Raw genomic sequence first — 23,240 nt, forward strand, 5'->3', positions numbered from 1 at the left:
TCTTGGCCAGGTGCCCCCCAAACTGTGACTGCTACTGGCAATGGAAAAAGCAATGGAAAGATCTCTGAGAATGTAAGATCTTTTACCAAATGGAGCTCTGCCAAGACTCAGGTCACCCGTCTCCCCATCACATCACATCACATCACATCGCATCACGTCAAAACAGACTCCAAAACCTAAGCTCCACAGTGTATCTAAGTCAAACCAAAAAGCCCACATGCTTCCCCAACGCATCTGTTCCATCCACAAGGCACTCAAATGCTTCGTCAACATATCATTTTCCACAACTTTTTATAAGTTCTCCTGAAGCTAAAAAACTGCATTTAAGTTAGCTGCCATACAACAAGGTAAATTCTGCTCACACAACATACAGGAAACAGAATTGAATTTATCAGATTGATGTATATCTTTAAGCAGCAATTGATTGACTCTAATCTCTTCTAGAGAAAGGAAAATTTGAGAGGAACAAAAAACTGTGAAATGCTTGAGTGGACACCTAAATTCATCCAGCTTCCTTCTTTTTCCATGTTGCATTTCCTTTGTGCAAACATTCAGCTGACCAAGCTTGACCACACATTTAACAAGAGGCAAATTGCAAGTTTTCCCATCTGAAATACTTAAAGAAAGATGATTTTCTTTGGCATATATACAAAAAAATAATTGCTGATTGCACCCAGTTATCTTTCATTTGCTCTAATATAACTATTACCATTACACATCAGCACCTTCATGTTCTAAGAGCAAAACCTGTTCCAGCAGGGAAGAGGAACAGTTTTGACAGAAAAATCCATTTAACAAAATAAAAACAGGAGCAAAAGGAACAGTTGGAAGCAATAACTAAATCTGAAAAGCACTTTAATTGCTTGAAACTATTAAAAGAGAGAAAAATCCCTAGAGGAAATGTTAGCTTATGTGCTGTTTATTTCTCTGTCTTTCAGGAACTTTGAGTGTCAAAGGCTTTGGGCACAATAGCTGAGGATATTATGCAATTAGGTTACAGAGTGTGTAGGTGCTAGGATTACTGTCTATTTGAAGTTGCAGTAAATAACAACAGGTTCAAAACCACTAAAGTCTGTAAGTCTGGAGTTACTCAGAGATACAGCATTACAAATTGTGAACTCTATAAATGTCCATCAGAGAGTGATGCATCCTCAGGGAGGGGCATTTGTTATAGGGAAGCTTTGACGCAGGCCTTTGACCAGGACAAAGTGGCCCTCAACATTTACAGCCCAGAATAAGAATTTCAAAGTCAGTATTATTCAAGAAACTAATCCCATAGAGAAGATGGATGTTACATTTCGGCCTTTTGGCTCCTTAAATCTCTTGTCTTGAACTCTCATCACTAAGCACAAAAGTAAAGAAATGGGTTTGGAGTTCTAACTTAACTAGTGGTAACCCAACTGAATGATAATTAATACTAATACATCAAACGACTATTTCTTCCCATAGATCACAACTTGATAATAGGGAAGATTCAGTCAGTTTAACCTGATCTCTTAGGTATGTCTAGACTTGGTCAAATCCATGAAGTCCAGAAATACCTGAGCTACTTCCAGTGTCAAAACTACTCTGGCTACAGGAACAAGAAGCAATTTTTGAGCAAGGAGTAATTTGCAGGGTAGATTAACTCTTTCAGATCTCAGCATGAGGCTCTTTCTAAATCTCAAAATACCTTGGGCTATTCTTTCTAACCCAAAACATCCTACAGCATGCTAAGAAGACATACCCATAACTTTCTTGTGCTTTGTTTCTTGGGATATTGGCTTTGTCTCTCATCACTGAGCTTTCACTCATCTGTTACAGGATACATTTTGTGAACAGAGGGAAGAAAACTAGGACTTTTCTACCACACTCAGTTTTATAGATCTCTAATCATAATCTGATATACTAAGAGCCAGCAATCTGGTTGCTTCTGTTAGGCTTTTTTTCTGTTTTGTGCTCAGTAATTCATATTACTTTAAAAAAAACAGCTTTGAAAACAAATACAGAGTGTTTGTAGAATTTGTTACCAAAAAAAAGGTAGCTGACAGATATAGTCATTAAAACACACTCTCCAAACACCTCTGCATTTTCTGATTTTTGTTGCCTGACAAATAAAAAGTTTTTAAATTATAAGGAACTAAGTCAGTCTTTTTTTGTAATTCCAAATCACAATCCATGCAGATGCATGTGTTAACATGAAACATTTTGCCTCTCCTAGACAAACACTTCCTCCTGTAGCTAACACCAACTTCATTTCATCTACTTTTGTAACTAAAATGCACATCTTGCCTACACAGTGAATCCCAGCCTACAGACATCAAGGGCCTTTGCCAGTAAGAAATTGCAGACTTTTTTATATTTTACAAAGTACTAATTCTTCTGGTGAAAAACAGATAGGTGATGGACATCCTAAATGTAGCATCCAACAACCATGACACACACACACACCACTTTTGAATCTCAGGAAGAGAAAAGCATGACTGCAAAGAGAGACAGAAAGTGAAAGAATATAGGAAAAACAATTATTAGTGTAATATTTAAGAGACAAAGTAATTGTGGGGCTCCCCAGTCTAAGGAAATTCTGCATTTAAGAGTGAAACCTCTCAAAGTACATTTAGTATTCACATTTTCACTACCACTAGATTTCTTGGATGATCATTTTATACTATCATTCATCACTGGAAAATATGGTCTAATGTGCAAGCAACAGAGCATTGCTCAAAATCCCGTAAAATAAGGACTCACTTCAACACTTGAGAACTTTTTTTATGGTACTGTAAAAGGCTTGAGCAAAATTTAGTTCACTTCTGAACACTCTCATTATTTATCCAAAGGGGGGTCTTCTGCCTGAGCACTGGACCTCAACCGTGAGGGCTTCTCCTTCCAGAGGAGGTGATCACAGCGCTTCTCCCTTGGTCCTTTCAGTGTGCCGTGCCTTCATCCCTTTCTCCTGTGTGAGACACAGAGTCACAGGCCTGCAAAGTTTGTTTTGCTCTGTTTCACGTGCCTCTGGGCTGAACAGCAGCCAGTAATGGGTTAAGCTGAAAGCACCAAGCCACTGCCTCCCCAGCAGAAGGATTGATTTGATCATTCTTCAGGGATTCCCTCTTGTATGAGTCACTGCTGAGACTGACTCCCCAGGAAAGGAGGCCAGGATAATGCCATTCCTCCAGAGACTACAACAGCTGAGGGCTAGCCCTGAAGACTGAAAGCTTGGGACTCATGCTTGGAAAAACACTCAGCAGACTTAGAGAAATTATTCAATTATTCAGATGGGTGGGAGGAGGGGGGGGGGGAGAAAGGCAAACAAAAGTGTTCTCAAACTCTTTGAGTTAACCAATTAAGTATGCAGACTAGCAGGAATTAGATGAGTTTCCGGAGACTGCCTCCTGGCTTGGGCACTCTGTCAGAGTGAGGACTGAAGACATGAGTTCATATAGTATAATATTTAAATTTTACACAAAAGATACGTTCTCTTTATAAGCACAAGGATTCCTGTGATCTATTACTTTGTAATAGCTGCGTTTGGCTGCTACCAACCAGGAACGTGATTAACATTCCAAATTCAAAAACAAAAGTGGTAAAAGCAGCAAAACTAATGAATGTCTCACAGAAGTTCATAACCAGCTCTCTAAGAGAAAGAGAAACTATGCTGGTGTTCCTTCTCTTGACCTACTTTCACTGACGTGCAAGAGCTGAAAGGCAAAGAAACACCTTGTGCTGATTTACAAAAGCGAAGGCTGCTAATGCTTGTTCATTTGACATTAAATACAGTGACTGTTCAAAAATCCAGATGGAGCACTCTGCCACTAAAGCAATGATGCATTGCTCTTGTTTGCTTTCAATGCATTGAGCTGTGTCAGGCAGCGTAGCACACAATTCACCACAGAAGTCTTAAAAATTGCTCAGCCCAGATCAGTCAGCAACTTTGCTTTTTGTGTGTCACTCCTAGTAACGTGACTGCAGCTGCTGGAGACGCTACAGACTCTCGACTTTAAAGGTTCAGCCCCTGGACTGTACCTCCGTGAGGCCGTACTGCCCTGCAACTGCAACAAACCTACCGTGAGACTACTCAATCCAGGAAGGACCTTAAATTCTGTAACTTAAAGCTACGCACTGAATATCTTGCTTTTAGGGTACTTAATGCAAAGGGAGACAGTATTCAAATCTCCACTGTGGTACCTGCTGGTGGTCAAAGAGCATCACCATCACAATCCTTTGGGACGTGATACTTCAAAATTTTCTAACTCAAAAAAGGAAGAGGAGATGAAATAAGTACGAAGGAAAGCACCCTCTAATGTGGTTTCCTTCCTGTAATGAGACAGACCGAGGACTCCACTCCTCACATGTCACACTAACCCAGTTCTGTGCAGCAAAGGAAGTTTAAATATAAAGTAGACAGTCATTTTCTCCCCCCCCCACTGATCCACGGAGAGAGCAAAATTCAGGTTTTTTAAATTGCAATACCACTTTTTTTTCCTTTCTTTTTCAACTTTCTTAAGAAACAAAAAGGACATTCTGCTGATGTCGCAGTCACAGCCCAAGTGTGTGCTGTGCTTGGGGGTCATGGGAATAGTGCCACTGTCTCTCCCCGAGGAGTCAAGGCATTACCTCCATCCCATATGCGCACTTTGGGTGACTTAAACCTCACCAACCCAGGACTCCACTGGGAAACTTCAGGGAAGTCTTCTGCTCTTCTCCTGAGCTTGCTGAGCCCAAAGACCTGAAGTCTTGCCCTCTAGACCCTCCCCTGCTTGTCCTGCCATCCTGCCCCATGGTCTGACTGCCTGTGCTGCTGGTAGGGGCTGTGGGCAAGAGAAAAGCGTGGGAACCTTGTGGACATCAAGGGTTAAACAAGCACATTGTCAAAGCCAGTGCTGTCGGCCTAAGGAGTGCCCAAGACTGTTTAAAGTTCAGGGGGGGGTTCAGTCGGCAGCTGAGGAATCCATAGCTTGTGCCAGCGCTAGGGAAACCCTTTCCAAAACAAGACTCAAAACTATCTTTAACAGTCTTGTTTCAGAGCCTGACTTTGACTCACAGCTCTGCTCCCACCACCTATTCCCACAGGGGGCATACACACACACTATGCATTTTTACCCTGTGATCCACTGCTCCTGCAGGTACCCCATGGCTCCTGCAGACACATCCTACTCCCGCTCCTGCTCCAGCCCCAGCTCCTACTCCATGCTCTTTGCCCTGCTTCAGCTTGGCCTGGGATCCTTCTCCAGGAAAATCAGTCCCACTATGAATGCACTGCAGGAGCATGTGGGCACTTGTATCCTTCCCCCAGTCCCCTGCAGGAGCAGGTGGGCACTTGTATCCTTCCCCCAGTCCTAGGACAGACTAGAAACATGTCCTTCAAATGAACATGTGTGGGCTCCAAGTCCTCCTCAGCCAGCACCTTCTAAGTGCCACCAGTCTCCACCACCACAGGAGGAGACACATGTGCACCCACACCAGCAGCAGCATCGCTCTCTCTTCCACAAGTTACAGAAATGTTTAAGAAGATGCACAGTATTGCAGGCTTTATGGGGACTTGGCACCAGAGGCTTCCAATGCCTTTCACAGACCCTACCTGCTACAGTCATGGTTTGCTACAAAAACAAATGGCAAAGGTTGACTTTCAATGCTGCTATTGTCTACCTGTAACTACACTTGCCACAGTGTAAAACCTCAGCATTAGGCACGGCTGGGATTACTTCCACAGCTTTGCCCAGTGACGTGGAGAACATATTATGTACAGAAAAAAATGTTATTACCATATTTATGCTTTCATCATTTGACATAGACTTTAAAAAGGGGCAAAAGACAGACCAGAGTCTAGATTGAAGACATACCTGGTGCTTTCTCCACAAAGATGACTTTAGAGTCTTGCAGAAAGTTATGACCAGTAAGTACCATTTTTTTCCCTCCAATAACAGGAAAGCTGTCAGTACTTTGCTTCTCCACCAGAGGCAGTTCTTGGGCAGATCTCTGAGCTGGAGAGTTATATAGAAGATTAAAAAAAAAAAAAAAAGGTAACCACAAACATACACAAAAAAGTAAATACTGCACTAGTAAGTAACTTAATGCTTGCCCTCATAAGATAAGCTGAGTTTGATATAGAAACAAAGAAAGGTCAGAAGGTTTGCAGGAAACGTGTTTTGTTTTCAAGTGCCCTGACTGTAAACAATAGGGTTAAACAACAGTACAGATTCAAAAGACTCATAAAGAACAAATGTTTTAAAACTCAATTTGATCTGTACTATATTAAAAAGTATATTTTTATTGAAATTCATTTATTTTAAACAATTTTCTTTTATGCTGTGTGTTTACAAGGCACACATGACAAGGTAACCATGCATGTTCAAAATTTGTTTCAGTCACTATATTGTTTCCGTCACTATACATTGTATTGTCAATTCCGCAAACTGTCTTGCAGCAGCAGCAGCCATGGCCCTTGTGATCCAGCACTTTAGTGAACATGTTTCCAAAAGAACCTGAGTGTCAAATCACACAGGGTTCCATGCAAACAGAATCTGGTATTTTTGTGGCACATTTTATGCCCCCTCAAGTGGGACATGAAGAAAGCGCTGCTTCAAGGGATGATGTGATACTTTATCCAGATTATATGGTTTCTCCCTGAGTTACATGCACTAAGAAATGTATGAAGTTTTCGGCACCAGTTTATTCCACATTCTGCACTGGAAATAACACTATCACTTATTTTTTCTCCTGTTTTCCCCTTTTTTCAGCAGCCATGTGCCATGCTTTTGCTCATTACACAACACTCAAAGCTACAGTTCCCTGACACAAATCCAACTGGTTTCACATTCGGTGGCTCCTTGAGCTTGGCACCTTTGCACAGACCAGTTCAGGATCAATTTAAATTGTGCCTTATCCTGCTATATAGCAACTGAAAAGCTCTCTAAACTTCAACAGCAGCAGGATGAAACCATGACTCCTCACATTTTTTGCTTTGCCCTCCAGCATGAATGGAGTTAGGGATGATTAGGTCTTCTTCTCCATCCCCTTTGCCAGAGCTCACCCCACACATACCTGCCAGATGTTAAGTTTACCCCCTACTCTGTCAGCATCAGAAAGATCCCCTTTGTGGAATTCAACAGAACCTTAAAAAATTGTTTTGGTCCATCCAGCTGACCAAATTAGCATTGGGAGTTAGACAAAAATTCAGCTTCCACCACTTATCCTGAAATGTCAAAGCTACACAAAACAAACAGGTTTTGTTTTGAGTGGGGGTGGCTGATGAGGCTTACAGAGCAAGAATGATATAGGTGTCTTTGGAGGGTGTCTCAGTGTATCTGATAAAATGCAGTCTGTTCAATCAAAGAGACCCCAGTGCAGAAACCTGGTTTCCGGAGGTTTTCTGAAGCCGCAGGCAGCTTGTGCTAGTGTGTCAGCTCTAGTGTACTGGTAGCTCCCCATCAAAGGGTTTGGGGTTTTGTTTGCTGGTTTTTGCTGTATGATGGGGAGACAGACAGTGAAAAGGGCAGGAGAGATGTTTTCCAGAACTTCTATAGCAGTTACCTTTAGGATAAGGAGTCACCAAAATAAAAGACTCTGTCACTCCCAGGTCTACTATTGGTTTAACTGCTCTCTACTTTTGCTTCAAGTGTGTGTTTTTCTACAGCAATCAATGCAAGACAAGGGTATTCTGTTCTCAATGTAAACCACGTACTTTTGGAAAGCAGTTTAAAGTTCACTGACTAGACAGGTAATGCAAAATCAATGTAGAGCATGTTGGTGGACAAAGACTGCCTATGGGGTGGAAGTGTTCAAAACTGTTCAAAACGCGTGTGGATGTGGCACTTGCGGACATGGTTTAGTGGTGGATGTGGCAGTACCGGGTTAACAGTCAGACTTGATATCTTAGAGGTCTTTTTCAATCTTACTGATTAAATGATTTTATGATAATACCCAGCAAAAGGAGGATGTTTGTTGCTACTTACAGCACTCAATGGGGTTGGAGGCTACTTGCAAAGAGAGGGTCCTGCCATTGGCCTGTGGGATATGAACCCTGAAGACCAGCCGCACACGTGTGTTCTTCCGACCGATGTCCGTCTCTCCCTTGCGCAGCTCGATGTCAGAGTTTCGGAGCTTTAATATCCCAGCACAGTCAATGCTATCCAAAAGGAAACACAGAGCAATTCAATGAATTTCAAGCAGACTTCAGGAAGGCATGAGTGTGCAACATCTTCCCTCTCTCCTGTATGCTCTTCTTAAAAAACTGAGTCAGACACAGCCCAATGACCAAGCTGAACACAGCACTTTGTTTAGCCTAGTAGTTGCATTCACAAGCAGCTAAGTTGGGGCTATCTGCAGTAACAGGTAGTAGGTGCAATTTAGCACACAAATTTAGGACGTTACCTCAGTTCTCAGAGGAAGAAAATCTAACAGACCCTTCCTCCTCAACACATCCTGTCAGGATGGTGCTTAAGGACTACCGAAAACCCAAAGAAATAGCAAGACTAGAAAAGTCAATAGAATGAGATGATGGTGCAGACAGTGTTACTAATGTAGAACGCAGGGTTACTTACAACTGCACTTGTTACAACTAATTTGGAGAAAAATCTGACATGATTTTTAATCTAGGGCAAAGTCCTGAAAATGCTTATTAATGAGTACAGTTGTCCCTGAGGTCAATTCTACTGTCAATGTGTTTGTATTTGAACAAGTTGGAAATACTCCCAAGCTGAGCACTGAGCTGAAGCTCTGCATGAAAAACACTAAACTCAGAGTCCTCCCTCCACATTAGGGAAAAACGTGCTTTTCATCAGATACAACTATTACTATTTCTGACCTCTCTCTCATTTTTTTTTTTTAACTTTGGTTTCCTCCTGGATGAGCTTACAAGTAAGGATTTTTGTCAAAGAAAATTTCAACAGAAGAAGTTCCCAGAACAAAAGACATACAAACATACGCACTCAAAAACCCACTGCAAAAATACCTCTGCCTTGGCCATGACTACAAAGCCTACATGGCAATTTCTTCTGGGTACTGGTCTCTGGCATGCACTTTATTACACTGAATATGCATAGTTTAATTTTATTTTGCATTCAAAGAGTTTAATTCCCCCTCCAGACCTTTGAAGCTCTGTTCTGAAGCAAACTGCAAACAAGCACTATGGCAGCATGGTTTTGATCTGCATTTTTTCTGAAGTATGGATTTCAGAATTAAAAAAATGCCTTTGCTGATATGATCAAAGAAACTAATGAAAGTGTTAAAGCTCCTCAACAATGCATATTAGCAGGTGAAGCCATAAGAATTATGAAATATTTGACCCATGTCAAAATTCTATGCAAAGATCCTTAAGCTATGGAAGAAACAGTGCATTTCTCAATATTGTCTCTCCTATAGCAACACTAGTAAAATAAATACAGTACTTAATGAGATTCAATTCAGAACCAATAAAGCTCAGAGGAGAAAAAGCATTTAAATTCAGGCTTTTAAATCATGGATATGAAAATCTGAAGTAAACAGGAACAGTTAAGTGTGCAAAAACTTAAACGTGCAGATGAGCTTTGGTGTTTCCCTAAATCAAGGCCTGAACACACAAACTATGTGTGAGAAAAGTCCTTGGCTCCAAATTTCAATTCATTGTTAGTGCTACATGAGGTTTTAGACTACTGATGTGTAAGGCTTACATACACCAAAGCATTGTTCATGGTTCTTGAGAGAGCTCTACTACAATCTGGCATGCATGCCACAAAAATATTCAGCTTGGCCCCTGAACTGTGTAACTACCTTTATTTTAGGGTGAAAGATGATTGAAATGGTAATAATGTTCCTAGATGGCCAAAAATGTGATTCAAACTGGATAAGTGAAGGGCCAAATAAATGTTGTTTGGGTACAAATTGGTGAAATTTCATTAACGTCAATGTAGCTGTGTCAGCTTACGACGACAGCAAATGGGGCCAATAATTTTGCAGGCTTGTCATGACTTTTAACACAATGCACTGAGAGAGGTCCTTGGGTTTTGAGTGATCACTCTAAGCCCAGCTGGCAATGCAGCTAAACATATTCTGGCTGTTCTATTTACGTGAGGCACTCTGAGGCATGTTGTACATGACACTGCAAACCAGCTTCTAATAACCACTATGTGCAGAAGGACTTCAGGTGTCTGATACCATTTTCCACTTCATTAAGGCATAGAAAACTCTATGAATAACAAGGAGTGAAATTGTGATTTTCCTGTGGCATTTGGTTTGGTGGGGCTCAGGACTGCTTTTTGTCTACCTTCTACTTGTCTTTCTGTCTCCCTATAGATGTACACAAAGGTGCATACATCTATACATAAATATGAATACATTTATACTTACACACACATTGAGAGTTGTACTTGCGTGCAAGCACACAGAAATTCCTCCCAAGGCGGACACCTCAGATAAGGGTTAGGATCATATGAAGGAGGGGTGAGATAACTCAGACAAGGGCTAGGATGATTTGAAGGAGGGGGCAAAGAGGACAGGATTAAATAATATGGATTCTCTCATGTATGTCACATACACAGAGGGATATTTCAACCTTTATATACAATCCTATAATGACATTTACCCATGTGTAATGGACTTACAGCATTTAATTATCACTCCTACTAACTCAGAAATCCACACCTGCTTTTTTGCATAGGACTAAACTTATCCCAGTTTAATGACTCCCATTGGTAAATTGCATCACCTTTGAGTAAAGGTTCTCAGAGGTAACTTTTCTTAGTTCTAGAAGACTTACTTCTAAACAAATGCTATAAATATGCTGAGTTTTATTATGTGAGAAATGAGTGGTTTTATTTGTCTCAAAAAAACCAAGAGGGTACTTGGAAATGCTCTCTAAGAGTTTCCTTTGACATCCAAAGATAAATTTTAATAGGTTCTGTTCCTTGTGCTAGTGCGTATAGGAGCAAGAGGTGTCATATTTAGAAACTAAATGCAGGAGCTGAGGTAGGAGATATTTACAGCTTGGTAACTGAGATACTTATTTTAAATGGCAAATAAGTACATTGGCTGAAACTCTAGAATGAAAGCAATCAGTTGTCATAAATATTTGTGAAGTTCATTTTGCTGTTAAGCCGTTTAGGGGCAATTTGTCCCAGCAAAGTTGTGAAAACCTTCTATTACAGAGAGAGATTTAGGAAAAAAAAAAGATAGGAAAAGGAAAATCGTGTACAGAAAAAAAAGAAACAAAACCAAAAGAAAGTAAGCGAGGTGACCAAGACCAAGAGGAAACTGCTAGATGTCAGATATATTGCCTGACTCTTACATTGCTCTCATGTTGTTCTCTGGAAGAAGTGGAATTTCCAGGACTTTGGTGTTGGAAAGTATTGTTTCGTGGCTGGTGGTGGAAACGGTCTTCCCGGTGATTCGGTGAACCTGGTAGAAAGCATGGGGTCGCAGCAGGCGGTCGTCTGCAGTCCCAATGAACAGCTGTAGCGTGAGCGGCTCGCTTTCTAAGTAACCATGTAGCTGGCAAGAGAACAGAAAACGCCCACTGAGCACGATGCACATAAACTGCTAGGAATCAATTAAATTTTTATAAGCGAGAGAGCCTAATTCAAGGAGAGGACTTGTGACAGGTGCGATGTGTTAAGTTCCCCCCTTCCATTTTTTCCTGCAATGTAATATTAGTACAATAAAAAGGTGCACGTAGAACATGTCTCATTATCCTAAAGGACCTGAGGCACTTTAGATGGGCTGCGCTTTTGAGCACTCCTGCTACATCCACAGAAAACTTTGCATAAATTCTGCCGCAGTGTTCGACAAAAAACCACAATGATGTTCCCTCCCAGTACTGAGGGAGGCAAAACTGATGGAGTTTGCAAGTGGAAAGGACACAGCTCATCCATCCCCATGCTTCCTGGGTCATCCCTCATGCAGCAGCAGGCTGCTGCTTGTGACTCGTCCCCTCATTAACCGATTTTTATGCTGGTAAATACCTCCCGGGACAGCATAGAGACAGATCACGTATACACAACCAGTAGCTCACCATGTGTGTCAAATTCTTGTTATAATCACACAGAAATCTCATTGAAGCTATTGGGCCTGACCATATTACAGTGACTGCTCTGATGACAACGAGTTATTTCTGCCACAGGCTGGGGAGGGAACAGGAGCAGAGCCTGACCTAATCTCCACCATCTCCTGCAGAAGCTACTCTGGGTTCCCACTGCTGTGGAGTCCCCAGACAGTCCTGCTTAAAGCTGCCACCTCACACTGGGAAATGAATCTCACAAAATAGTTATCTTGCAGTTGATACCCGTGAAGCCTTGTCCCAAGGGAAGAGAGGACACAGCAACTTTAGGAAAGAGAAGCATGGGCAAGGTGGGCTGTCCCAGGAGATGCCCCATCCCACAGCAAACCTGCTCACTTTGTTGTAGGTTTAGTTTCCCCACTGAATGGTTCAGGTGGGTTTGGGCATGAGTTATTCATCAACACTGCACCATCACTGAATCTGATAGATCAAAATTTATCATAATTTGGTGAGGAGCAACACTTTTGTTTTATGGTGCATGCAAGTTCAAAGCTAAATAAATAAATCTAAAATCAAACAGTGAAACTCGTTTCAAATCCCGTAGGTAACTTCTGTATTGTATTTTGCTGGCTTTCACTCTACTTAAATCTTAAAAAGTAATTTCTGGCTATCTCTCCAGTGTATTTTACCATTTGACATCAGGAGTGCTATTAAAAACAAAGATCTTTAGTCACTTTTACTACTTGAGCACTGCAAAATTCTGGTGGGTGCTAACACAGGCACAAAGCCTCCCCTCCATTATCAAACATGCTGAACGGCAAAAGGAATGCACAGTGGCAATGTTTCAGGTACCACGATGACCAACACATGAGCAAGGAAGGACGCTGTGCTTAGACACATCTTCCATCACTAATTGGGCATACTGCGGATTTTTCAATGCTCACTTTGGTCAGAAGAGCCAAGAGGAAGCATTTCAATTTGTGTGGCAATTTTTATACCCTTACCTAAAGCACATGGATGTGGAAGGATGTAGGGTCAAGAGGAGAACAAGGCTCATTTCCAGCACTACAGTATTTTATCAGCTCTGCATTCCTGAGACACGACATGAAGGCAGCTCAGAGAACAGGGAGTTGTGATGTGATATGATATATGAGGGGGTTCCATACCAGTATTGTCACATTGAAAACACACCAGTGGCAGTTTGAAAATCTGCAGTATCAGCAAAGTGACGAAGAGAGAAAAGCAGAGACATGCCTGTACATTGCCTTCAGCAGGGTGTCATGGGCTGCAAGCCTCAGTCCAGCCCCACTTGGAACACCCGCTTCCTACAACCCTGGACACCAACATTAGCACTACACTGCAAAAAAGAGGACTTTCTGACTTTATACCCCAGAGACAGACACGCAGCCTGAGCTGCTGGTAGGTGATCACAGGTGTGCTCCTGGTACAGCCAGTGGCCATGGGGAAGCCACCGTCCTACACATCACCACCCTGCCCCCTCGCATGGTAGCCCTGCCTGTTTAGTAATTCCATCAGTGTGCATGAGTTGGGCTGGCAGAGTGACCTAGATTTGTCCTGGGCTGATCTTACCCTGCCTCAGCATCTCCAGAGCCTTGGCAGCAAAGCCGAGGTAACGGAACAGACTCAAGGTATCGTGGGGTATTTTTGGTCAAGAGCAGCATGCAATTTTTCAGGGGGAAAAGTAAGATAGTGTGACACGCCAGCCAAATAAATTTCTGTGCATTACTAGCGGTCACTTCTCCAACTCGTCATGGAGGGTGCTTTTTATGGGGAGTGTAAAATTAAAACAAACACATATTGAATTACAAGGCCACTTAAAACGTAAAAATAGACTAGCGAGTAACTCAAACCTCAGTTCAGCAAAAGCAAAGTTGCACACCAAGGTACCCATATGTTTTACTGAATGCAGGCAAAGGGGACCAAAAACCTTGGTCTTGCATTGGGTTCTGCTATTTCAGGCTTTATCTTGAAATCTGAACTCAGCTGCTGCCATATCTTGTAACCTACTGCTGAGTCTCAGCTTGTGCTTTTCCCACAGGTTTCCTACCAGGAGGCAATCAAACACCCGCAGTCCTCAGCTTTGCACACCTGCCCTCCCCCGAGAAGTGTTCACATGCTGGAGAATAAGTAATAAGATCTCAGATGCATGTTTTGCACTGTTTTTTAAGGTTTGTGATCTTCAAACTGAATTTATGTTTACTTTTTTCAAAGGCCCTGTCCTAGAGCCATTCTGTGCTTCGCTTTGGATTCATCACCCATAGTTACTTACTCTCTGACTTGGAAAGTGCCAGAAACATTCAGAAAGACTAATGTAATGACTATATGCTTGATTTTGCTGCCTTCAAAACAGGCAAAACTCACACTCATGTCACAAGTTTTATGTCGTCTTCTGTGGCAGGAGGTATCTGATCTCAAATTTGTATTTCCATTTGAGCTTTACCCATTGCATCATATTATTTACTTTTATATTATGTCACATAATTGTGTATGCCAACAAAAGCAATAAAAGAAAGCAATGCAAGGATTAACACTTAAAGGAGCACATACTGCGAATGACTTATTTTAGATTACGCACCCAGCACACGATTTCTGTGACAGACAACGTTGCACTTTGGGAATTTTCAGAACGCTGAAGGTGTCTGGAGAATGGGCAAGATCTTGCTTACTCTCTCAGCTGGGCACATCAAGAATATTGTACAGTTCCCTCAAGACATCGAAGAGCAATATTATTGTCACATCATTCAACAAAATGTCAAGAGGAGTGGTGCCAGTAGAGGCAGAGCTGCAGTACTCCAGGCTGCTAGATTTGCTAGCACATAGAGGGAATATCAGACAAGACCAGTGTAAAATGGGACAAGGGAAAAGGGTGACTGAGCATTTTTCTAGGCGAGGAAAGATCTCGCATGTTCACGTCCATGCATATTTTCCACACATGCTCTGGGATACTGTACTTGGTGGTATAGCGATTCAGTTTCCTGGCGCGCAACATGGGATGCGTGCGTCAGACACCCTATTTTTATCTTTTTCTCTGTGTAACACAGTCCAAAGCTCTTAATAACTCAGCGGCTGAGTATGGGTGACAAAGGTGCTCTCGGCTATGGCATTCATAAAAAAGGATGTACCAGGCATGCTTTGCTTGGCAATACGTAGATCCAAGTGGGAAAGATCTGTACTTTCCCCTGCTATGGAAGTGTAAAAGGAATTACTTGCAAAATAGGATCAGGAGCACAATGTTTTTGAATGAGTTTCCCTTCCAAAATAAAGGCTGTGATACAGCAGTCACCTGATTCGGTACAAAGGAAAGATGCAGGAAAAACTTAAGTATGCAGATAAGAGCTCTGTGGTCAGTTTGTTTGGTTTTGAAACTAAAGCAGGTCATATTGTTTTGTTCTGACCAACCACTGATTACTCTGTTCTTTTCCTTTTTGAGCAATACTCTTAAAAATATTTCAACTGGTCTTAAATGATATTTGCATTTTTATTGTCTGAAGCTGCTAAGATCAAAATCAGACTTAATTGTAGGCATATTATATACTCCTCTAATTCTATCAGAAGCAATGCAGTCACTGGTAATTAACACCAGAACAGGACCGATTGCAGTTAAGCTTATCGTCACCTTACATCATCTTACACAAGAGCGAGGGAAAGGCTGGGCGACTGTGCCACCGCATCAAGCTTTCCCTGGGATTCCTACACCTCTCTGTCATCGCTTTCCCAACGCCATCTCCCACCAACACGTCTTGATTCTCACCAGTAGATTGCTGCTCATCTCGGCACAGGGTGCCAAAGCAAACCCCAGCCTTTCCCTGAGGAGATGCATTACGCACCATGCACTGGGGCTGGATGTTTCTGTGTGTTCAGTGCCGCAGCACTGAACACCAGGCATCTTCCTCTGGTGGTCAGCAAAGTGTGAAGGAAACGGGGCTGTCACCCCTCACAGCCATCAGCTGACTACAAGGTACTACCCGATTCAGTCCTACAGCAATGACAACCTCACGTTTATCACAGACATGAGCACACCCAGCCTGCCTGGATTCCAATCGTGTCTGGTGCATATCTATTAAAGCTGGCAATCGGAATTAAACAGACTTGAAAAACGATGAGCAGAAGGAGGTGAGGTGTTTCACCTCAACACAAGGACTAGGAAAAAAAAGCAAAACCTCCCCAAACCTTGCTATAGTTACCAAATTTTGAGGAATTTTTGCAAATGTCACATCCAATAACTCAAATGCTATTTTGGCTTCGGTGGTTATTCTACAGTCTGTGAGAAAAATTTCTATTATTTAAGCCACAGCATTTATTTTAAGAAACGCAGCTGAAATATTCTGCATGCTCCCTTCCAAGTGTTTTATGCTTTTGGCATGCCAAAGCATCTGTTGAAATGCTCAGAAAGCTACCTGTCATAACAAGGAGCCCTCTGTGCCCAGAGAGGCTCCTGGACGCCACCGAAAGAATGGTCTTGTTCTCACAGGACACACCAGCCAGGTACACCATCTGCACCACCCATGACATCAGTCAGGAAAAAATGGAACTACACTATGTAGTAACCTTTAAGCGTACTTCCTGCAAAAATGCTAAAGTGGTGCATTCCTCCAGATACGGACTCTGCAAATATGTTAAATAATCATTAAGGAATAATTCAGGGCTTAGCCTTGCTCCAACGCATCAGGGTAGAGCTCCCGCTAATAATAAAGCCAGGGTATGACCAGGGACTTGGTATTCCCCCTCAAAACTAATCAGCAGCTTGTGCTTGAGACTCTTGAGGCTACTAGGGGCTGCATCCTTAATGATAAAGATGTGTCAAAAAACCCCATAGGTAACTTCTGTATCAGCAATACCTCTAGAAATGTGTGTGCCTGTTCTTTGTATGTTTGGTATATAACAAAGACAACAAGTAAATACAACCATTTTTGCCTCTAAAAATATTAAGAACAATATCTACATTTTCTTACCTGACCATGTAACTGATGGCCATGCTGCTTGCAGCAGGTACTGCAGTGTTTATGCTCAGCGACGCCTTACACATCTGTCTATTCCATTTGCACTTCCAGAACATGTTCAAGGAATACCCGAGTCAGTCTGGAGAGAATCGTCAGTGAGACTAACTACCCAGTCTGGGGAAAGAGGGCTTCTTTCCCTTTTTTTCCCATCAGTGTGTTGGAATGTAATTCCAATGCTTTCTAAAAAAGCTCAAAAAGAATAAAATCTATAAAATAGTGACAATTTTTATGTAATTGCTGCTTGTCTCTTTAAGCTAGAGCTTAGGGAGCTACACAACAGACAGCTTTATTGCTAACTTTCTCAAAGAGCAGGTTTGTTTTTTTTCCTGTTACAGTAACTGCACATGATTAATGAGAAAATGAAACAAATGGTCATGTTTTAAAAGTGTATCTAATATACAGCCCCGATAAAAGACCATCAATGAGTGCTCAGTATCCTGATTTTTTAAAATCAAATTGAAGATCAAGCTGTCTAAACTACAAAGAAAGTGCACAAACATTTTGGGTATTGATTTCAGCTGTGAGCATCAAGCATGCATAAAAATTGGGTCATCAATCTGATTTTCAAGAAAAAGAATTTAGTTATAGCTCCCATGTAGAAGCACTCAAAGACGTAAGCCACTGGATCATGGGTTTAAACAGCAAGAGGGAAAAGTTGATCTTGCAGGCAATGACTGTCATGTGAAGCGCAGGCAAAGAGGGTGAGGTCAGGAGACCCAGGCATCTATTCTCGTGTACACTGCAGAGATTCTGCCTGACCTTTGCCTGGGCAGCCCCTGGACTGCCCTGCCACCATGCCCCTGGGCTGAAAACGCCCAGGGACCTGCTGCTGAAGGCTCAAGGCACCAGCAACCTATGCCTCTGGGGAAAAAAAGTCAGGAAAAGACTGCCCTCCTCATTGCAAAATTCCCTCCACGTATTCCAATATATTTTCGCCCTGAATTCCCCTGCTAGGTGAGGCCTGAGGAAAAAACACACCTCAGATGTCTCGAGGCAGGGGGCTGCAGAGGGTCTCCTCTCAATCTCCTCTCTAAAACCCAAGGGCTGAACACCAGGTGCCATGGGAGATGGCTTATGGAATCAGCTCAAACTCCCCTCAACTCCTCTGCTTAAGAAGGAAACTGGGCAGTCCTCATGCAGATCTAGGGGTGCTCCACATGCTGCAGGGCAGCGGCAGGGCACCAGCAGGCAGCTCTACGCTCTGCTACAGAGCAAAGTTGAGGCAGGGGCTGGCAGCCTCCAGTTTGGAGATGCAGGACCCCACAGGGCAATGAGCAAGCAAACCTGGCAGTGGCAATTCAACCAGACAGGCAGCATCCACAGAGCACTGATGAACCACTGAAACGCGTGTCTTGGTTTGGAGTGTTGCAGCATCCCTGTCTCTTTCCAGCTGTTTCTCTCCAACTTCAACCTCACACACTCCAGGAGTACATGTTTCAGTCAGTGCCATACCACCCATGTGCTCCTTGTGCTTTTTAGATCTCTGGCCCAGAAGCATGCAGGCTGCTGTGCACCATAGGACTGAGAGAGGCAAATCATGCTGACCAGGGTGACCATGAACCTCTTCCCTTTGCCAGCAACCAGGCAAGCAATACGGGGTGATGGGTTTTGGATGAGGTGCAAAGCTCAGTTCTAGACTCCTGGTCAGTGTGTATTAAAAACGGAGGTGCTAAACTTGGGCAGCTTGGATGTTCCTGAGAGAGCACAAGCCAAAAAAAGAGGAACATCTTATTCAAAACAGCAGAACAGACAGACTTCAGAATAAAAAAAAAAAAAACAGTAAACCAAAACAAACCCCCAAATACCAACCAAAAGAAAAGAAAACACCTCCTTAGAAGCTGGGATGATTCTCTGGCTGTGATAGATTTTGCTGAACTTTATCTGACACAGTTAGGCAAAAAAAATGAATAAATTATGCTCTGTGTGACTAAACAGGGTACTACTCCTTAGTCCTTCCCTTACTTCAAATAAAACTGTAACAGGAATTCCTACAGTTTTTCATGCTACTTTCAGGATTTATTTTTCCTTTCTAAAACTGATTTTCCTTGGATTCACTCAAACCCTGTTTTAAGAGCCAAATGTAGTCAGAGCTGGTCCACAAATAAAAATAAGATGGCTTGCTCCTGCAAAAGGCCAAGCCTGGGGCGAGGGTGAGGGCTGGATGGGAGAAAAGTGAATGGAAACAGCAGGAGTGTGTTTTATGTGGCACTTTCTAGTGCTGCCACTTGGACCTTAACTCAACAGTGCAGCAAAAGAGCAGCTGTTCACATCATGATGAATAAAGATCTATATAAAACTTCCAGCTGCAAATACGCTAAGGAATTATTAATCTTAATGTAACAAAGACACTGTACACTCAGTCACTGGCTCACAAGTAATTTCAGTCTCTATCCAGAGAAAAACAGCCTTCGTGGCTGCTGGCTCTCAGCACAGCCATGAAATCTCCTTGTCTAAACAGCCGTAAGACGCTGCTCCCTATTTCTGGGAAGGATTTTCCTCCTCAAAAATATGCATACCTAGTAACCAGCCCAAGTCACACTCCTTCTAAAACTATTAGACTCACAAGAGGAATGCCCGTAAGAAAAGGAGTTACTAATAGAATGAATTTGTAGGTCCTGGGTACCTTATTGACCGGGACACCAGGAAATCATTAGTGCTTTCATGATATCTTCTACCACAAGACTGAAGAAATGTCCTTCCCCTAAACCTTGTTGCCTCATCACACTCCAAGGATTAAAATTCCAAGTCTGGGAATAGTGCCCTCCCTGAAACTACCCAACCCCTCACTTCACTAAGTTTTCGCTCAGACATTTGCCCTCAGCATCCGTAACAGCTTTCAGTTTGGACAGTCATATCCATGGCCGTGTATGAGTTAAAAAAAAGCACGAGAGCACTGTAAAAGGAATTTATTACATATGCTTAGGCAGATACCCCTGGCAAGCTTGTACTTGTGAACCTGCCTTTCGTCATGCCGCTGACGCATCACTCGCACCCAGCACGCTCCTGTTTGTGGGTGAGCACAGGCTGGCCTGGGATCCTCGGGCGTGTGTTGGGTGCCGTCAGCGCAAGTGGGATGGGCATGATGCCCTTCACCGGTGCCCATCCCAGCCATGGTGGAGTGCCACTGCCAACATCAGTGACTTCTCCAAGACTGAGACACACCCTCCCTCAATGCCACGTTTTAATTTGGTGGCTCACTAGTGCTTCAGTAGCTGCATGACTTTGAATTCTCACCTTTGCAAATCTGAGGACAACGGGGTGCCCATCAGGGATTATCTGATTAAGGGTCAATGCTTCTTGCACATCAAGACGAATACTGGCTCACATGGGACAGGGGCAACACAGTTTCAGGCAAAAAGCCTTCAGGGTTCAGAGACAGCAGTGAGACCAGAAATGGCTGCCTTTCCCCTAAATGTTAACTCCTATCCAAATGACATTTATTTAAACTGCTACTGAAGACAGAAAGCTGGGGCTATGTTTAAAGGCTTTATCTCTGTAAATATTTGGAGAGTTATAAATACTGAGCCATATTCATAATATGAATATTGCACTTACTGTTCTGTTGCCATGAAAATTACTATAAATACACTCCCAATTCTTAATTTCTCTGATTTGCCAAAAACTTGTTTAAAAAGACCAAAAAAAATCTTATGTGAGACATTTTGCTATTTAATTAGCCATCGGAGTCAAAGGCCACAGCACAGAGAAGGAATTGAAAACTCAATGATGGAGGCAGACAAAGCACGTAGTGCACTACCACGCTGTAAAGCTCTATGTCCCAAATGAGACTTATTATAATCAGACAGTCCATGAGTCAAGCCCTGACTGCTTTCTGTGTTCGGGGAAAGGAGGGAGTGTGAAGGGAGATTGTCTGGAGTTTTGAAATAAACCTCCTCACTTCTTCTGTAAGTCACATGAATACCAATGGCTTCCAAATTTCACAGTACTTCTGTCCATTTTTGGTTGGGTTTCTTTTATGTAGGAATGAATTAAAAGAAGGAAACCATTTCAAGGCATTTTATAAAAGTGTCTTAGCGGATGAAGAAGCAGTGAGCTGGGCATAGACTGATTGGGTTCCCATCTTCAGCTCTGCCAGAGTTTTTGCTTTATGAGAGATACATCACTTGATTTGAGCATGTGGCAGTTTGAGCCAGAAAACAAATTCATAACAACTTCTTACGTATTTTCAGACTGCTTTATATTTAATCAATTTGTGCTTCAGCCTCCTTATAAAACAAAAGCCAGTAACCACAGTGCCATGTGGCTGGGTAACCCTTTCTTCATGAGGAAAACGCAGCAATTCCAGCCCTCGGTTTCCAATCCTTGCACAATTTACACTCGCATTCCTTGGGGAATAGAGATTAATGCTCTTCGGAGTCAGAGAAGTGCTGTCTGCATGTGTATGTTCCTCAAGTCAGGTTCCGCTTCTGTTGTTTCATGTTGTGCATGTTGTTGTGACATGAACAAGATTCCTAAACATGCTATTTGTGACTCCTGTCTCAGAGCAGAAAGGGGCAGTGGCCTTTGCCAGGTGCCATTACACACTTCTGGTCCTACTCTCCTTCCCCAAGCCACCTTTGATCTACCTGATCCCACAGCTCCAATTATGCTGCAGTTTTATCTGAGAACATGCCTTCCATGGAAAGCATCTTAATGCAGCAATAAAAATAGGTCAGGTATATCTTGTAGCTCAGATTCAATGTTTTGACCTCCAGGACAGTCTGATTAAGCTATGAAAAATCCAGAGAGACTGCAGATTCCACACCATGAGTTGTTTGAGAGCAAGGGTGATGCTGTTAGTTGATGTCATTTTTTTTGACCAAAAGAAACCCCAAATGGATGGAACAGACCAGACTCTGACCAACGAGCATAACATGAACTGCTCTGCCACATGAACTGAAAAGCCTGTGATCTCCAACAGCAAGTAAATAAGCATGAAAGACTCCTAGATAAACTTTCTCAACATATAGGGACTATTTTCAGTCAGTCATTCTAAATATTGTCACATTGAGTAACATGATTTACAACAGCTGTTGCACTAGAATTTCTGACTAGAATACTGACAAGCTAATACCACAACTCTGTTTAAAGCCAATAAGACAGCCAAATAAAATGTTGCAAATATTAACAGCAGAAGTTGCCAATAAAAGCTTTATAGAGTAGCTTATCTGCTGCTGCAAATGGATGACACCTTGCTCCAGTCAATGGAGCAGGATGTCAGTGTACGACTGGGAATTGAGGCGGATGCTGAGGGTAACACTTTCTCCTTTGAAGGAAGGTATGATGAGAAGGTGATGGTGATTGGGACCTGTGTTTTTACACCCAAACCAAGACAGCGTCTCTATCAACCTGCTGACTTCAAACATGACGCTCTAGTACGGGTCAAGTTCCAATGCCAAGCTCTTTAAAGATGCTGCTCATCTCAACCATACTCAATCCTTACCTGGGTATGCAGTCTAAGAAGTACATCTCAGTCTTTGTAAACTGGTAAGATCTTAAAGCCTGTTGAGCACAGTTGCAAATAATTGTACAAAACATATTAAGTCAAAAGAAAAAGGGAAAAGCCAGGTGATTCATGACACATAACTTTTAACACGTACAGGCTGGACAACAACAGAGTCTAGTCACCTTGGCTGCCGTCACAGCCAGTAAAATGAGACAGGCACTCTGAAGGTGTGACTTACCCAGGCTGCTTCAGATGTTCACATCAGAATAAAATTAATAGCTCTCTAAACTCTATACTGACAAGCCTCTTCCTGATTACAGAGAGAAACTAAGGCAATTAAATCAGGTGCAGACATCTAATAAACCCTAAAACGTAGACTTGCCCCTGCCACCTGCCCAGACCGCAGTTCAAAGCATGAGTGTCCCACAAACCCAGGGCAGTGCTGCAAGAGAGGCACACTGTGCTTCTCCCAAAGATACATGGAACAGAGCTCTTGTGAGAAGCCCCCTGCAGTGGCAGAGCTCACTGCAGACACAATGCTCTGCACTTCATGAGGTGTTTTGGTTTGGGCAGTCACCCAGAGATCATTGACTTGAATGGTGGTACTCTGCAGCTCTTTTCCCTCCCAGAAGGAAAGGTAAAGTCGGCTCTACCACAGCTTAAATTCTGTGCTTTGGCTTCTCCACCCTGACATTGGGGATCTGCTGTACTCTGGTCCTAGCGTCGGCCTCAACATTGGGTGGGCAGAACGTGGGGAGACAGACAGCTGGGAGACAGACACTTCACCAGCTCCCTCCACAGCCTCTCTCCCTGTGCCTTTGATGGG

The 23,240-nt window shown here is 42.7% G+C and overlaps 1 protein-coding gene across 2 annotated transcripts in view; it reads right to left on the bottom strand.

Annotated features, from left to right (window-relative positions):
• NFATC1 (nuclear factor of activated T cells 1) overlaps positions 1 to 23,240 on the bottom strand; it is a 111,156-nt gene that overhangs the window by 55,097 nt on the left and 32,819 nt on the right. For both annotated transcript variants that reach the window (XM_027721519.2, XM_039379103.1), the window contains exons 4-6: positions 11,240 to 11,442; positions 7,932 to 8,104; positions 5,820 to 5,960 (exon numbers count right to left, since the gene is read on the bottom strand). In XM_027721519.2, coding sequence (XP_027577320.1) covers positions 5,820 to 5,960; positions 7,932 to 8,104; positions 11,240 to 11,442 — 517 coding nt within the window. The remainder of the gene's footprint in view (positions 1 to 5,819; positions 5,961 to 7,931; positions 8,105 to 11,239; positions 11,443 to 23,240) is intronic.

This window comes from Pipra filicauda, unplaced genomic scaffold (assembly GCF_003945595.2).
Source record: "Pipra filicauda isolate LSUMZ 115617 unplaced genomic scaffold, ASM394559v2 scaffold155_size1731166_pilon, whole genome shotgun sequence".
NCBI classification, from domain to species: domain Eukaryota; kingdom Metazoa; phylum Chordata; class Aves; order Passeriformes; family Pipridae; genus Pipra; species Pipra filicauda.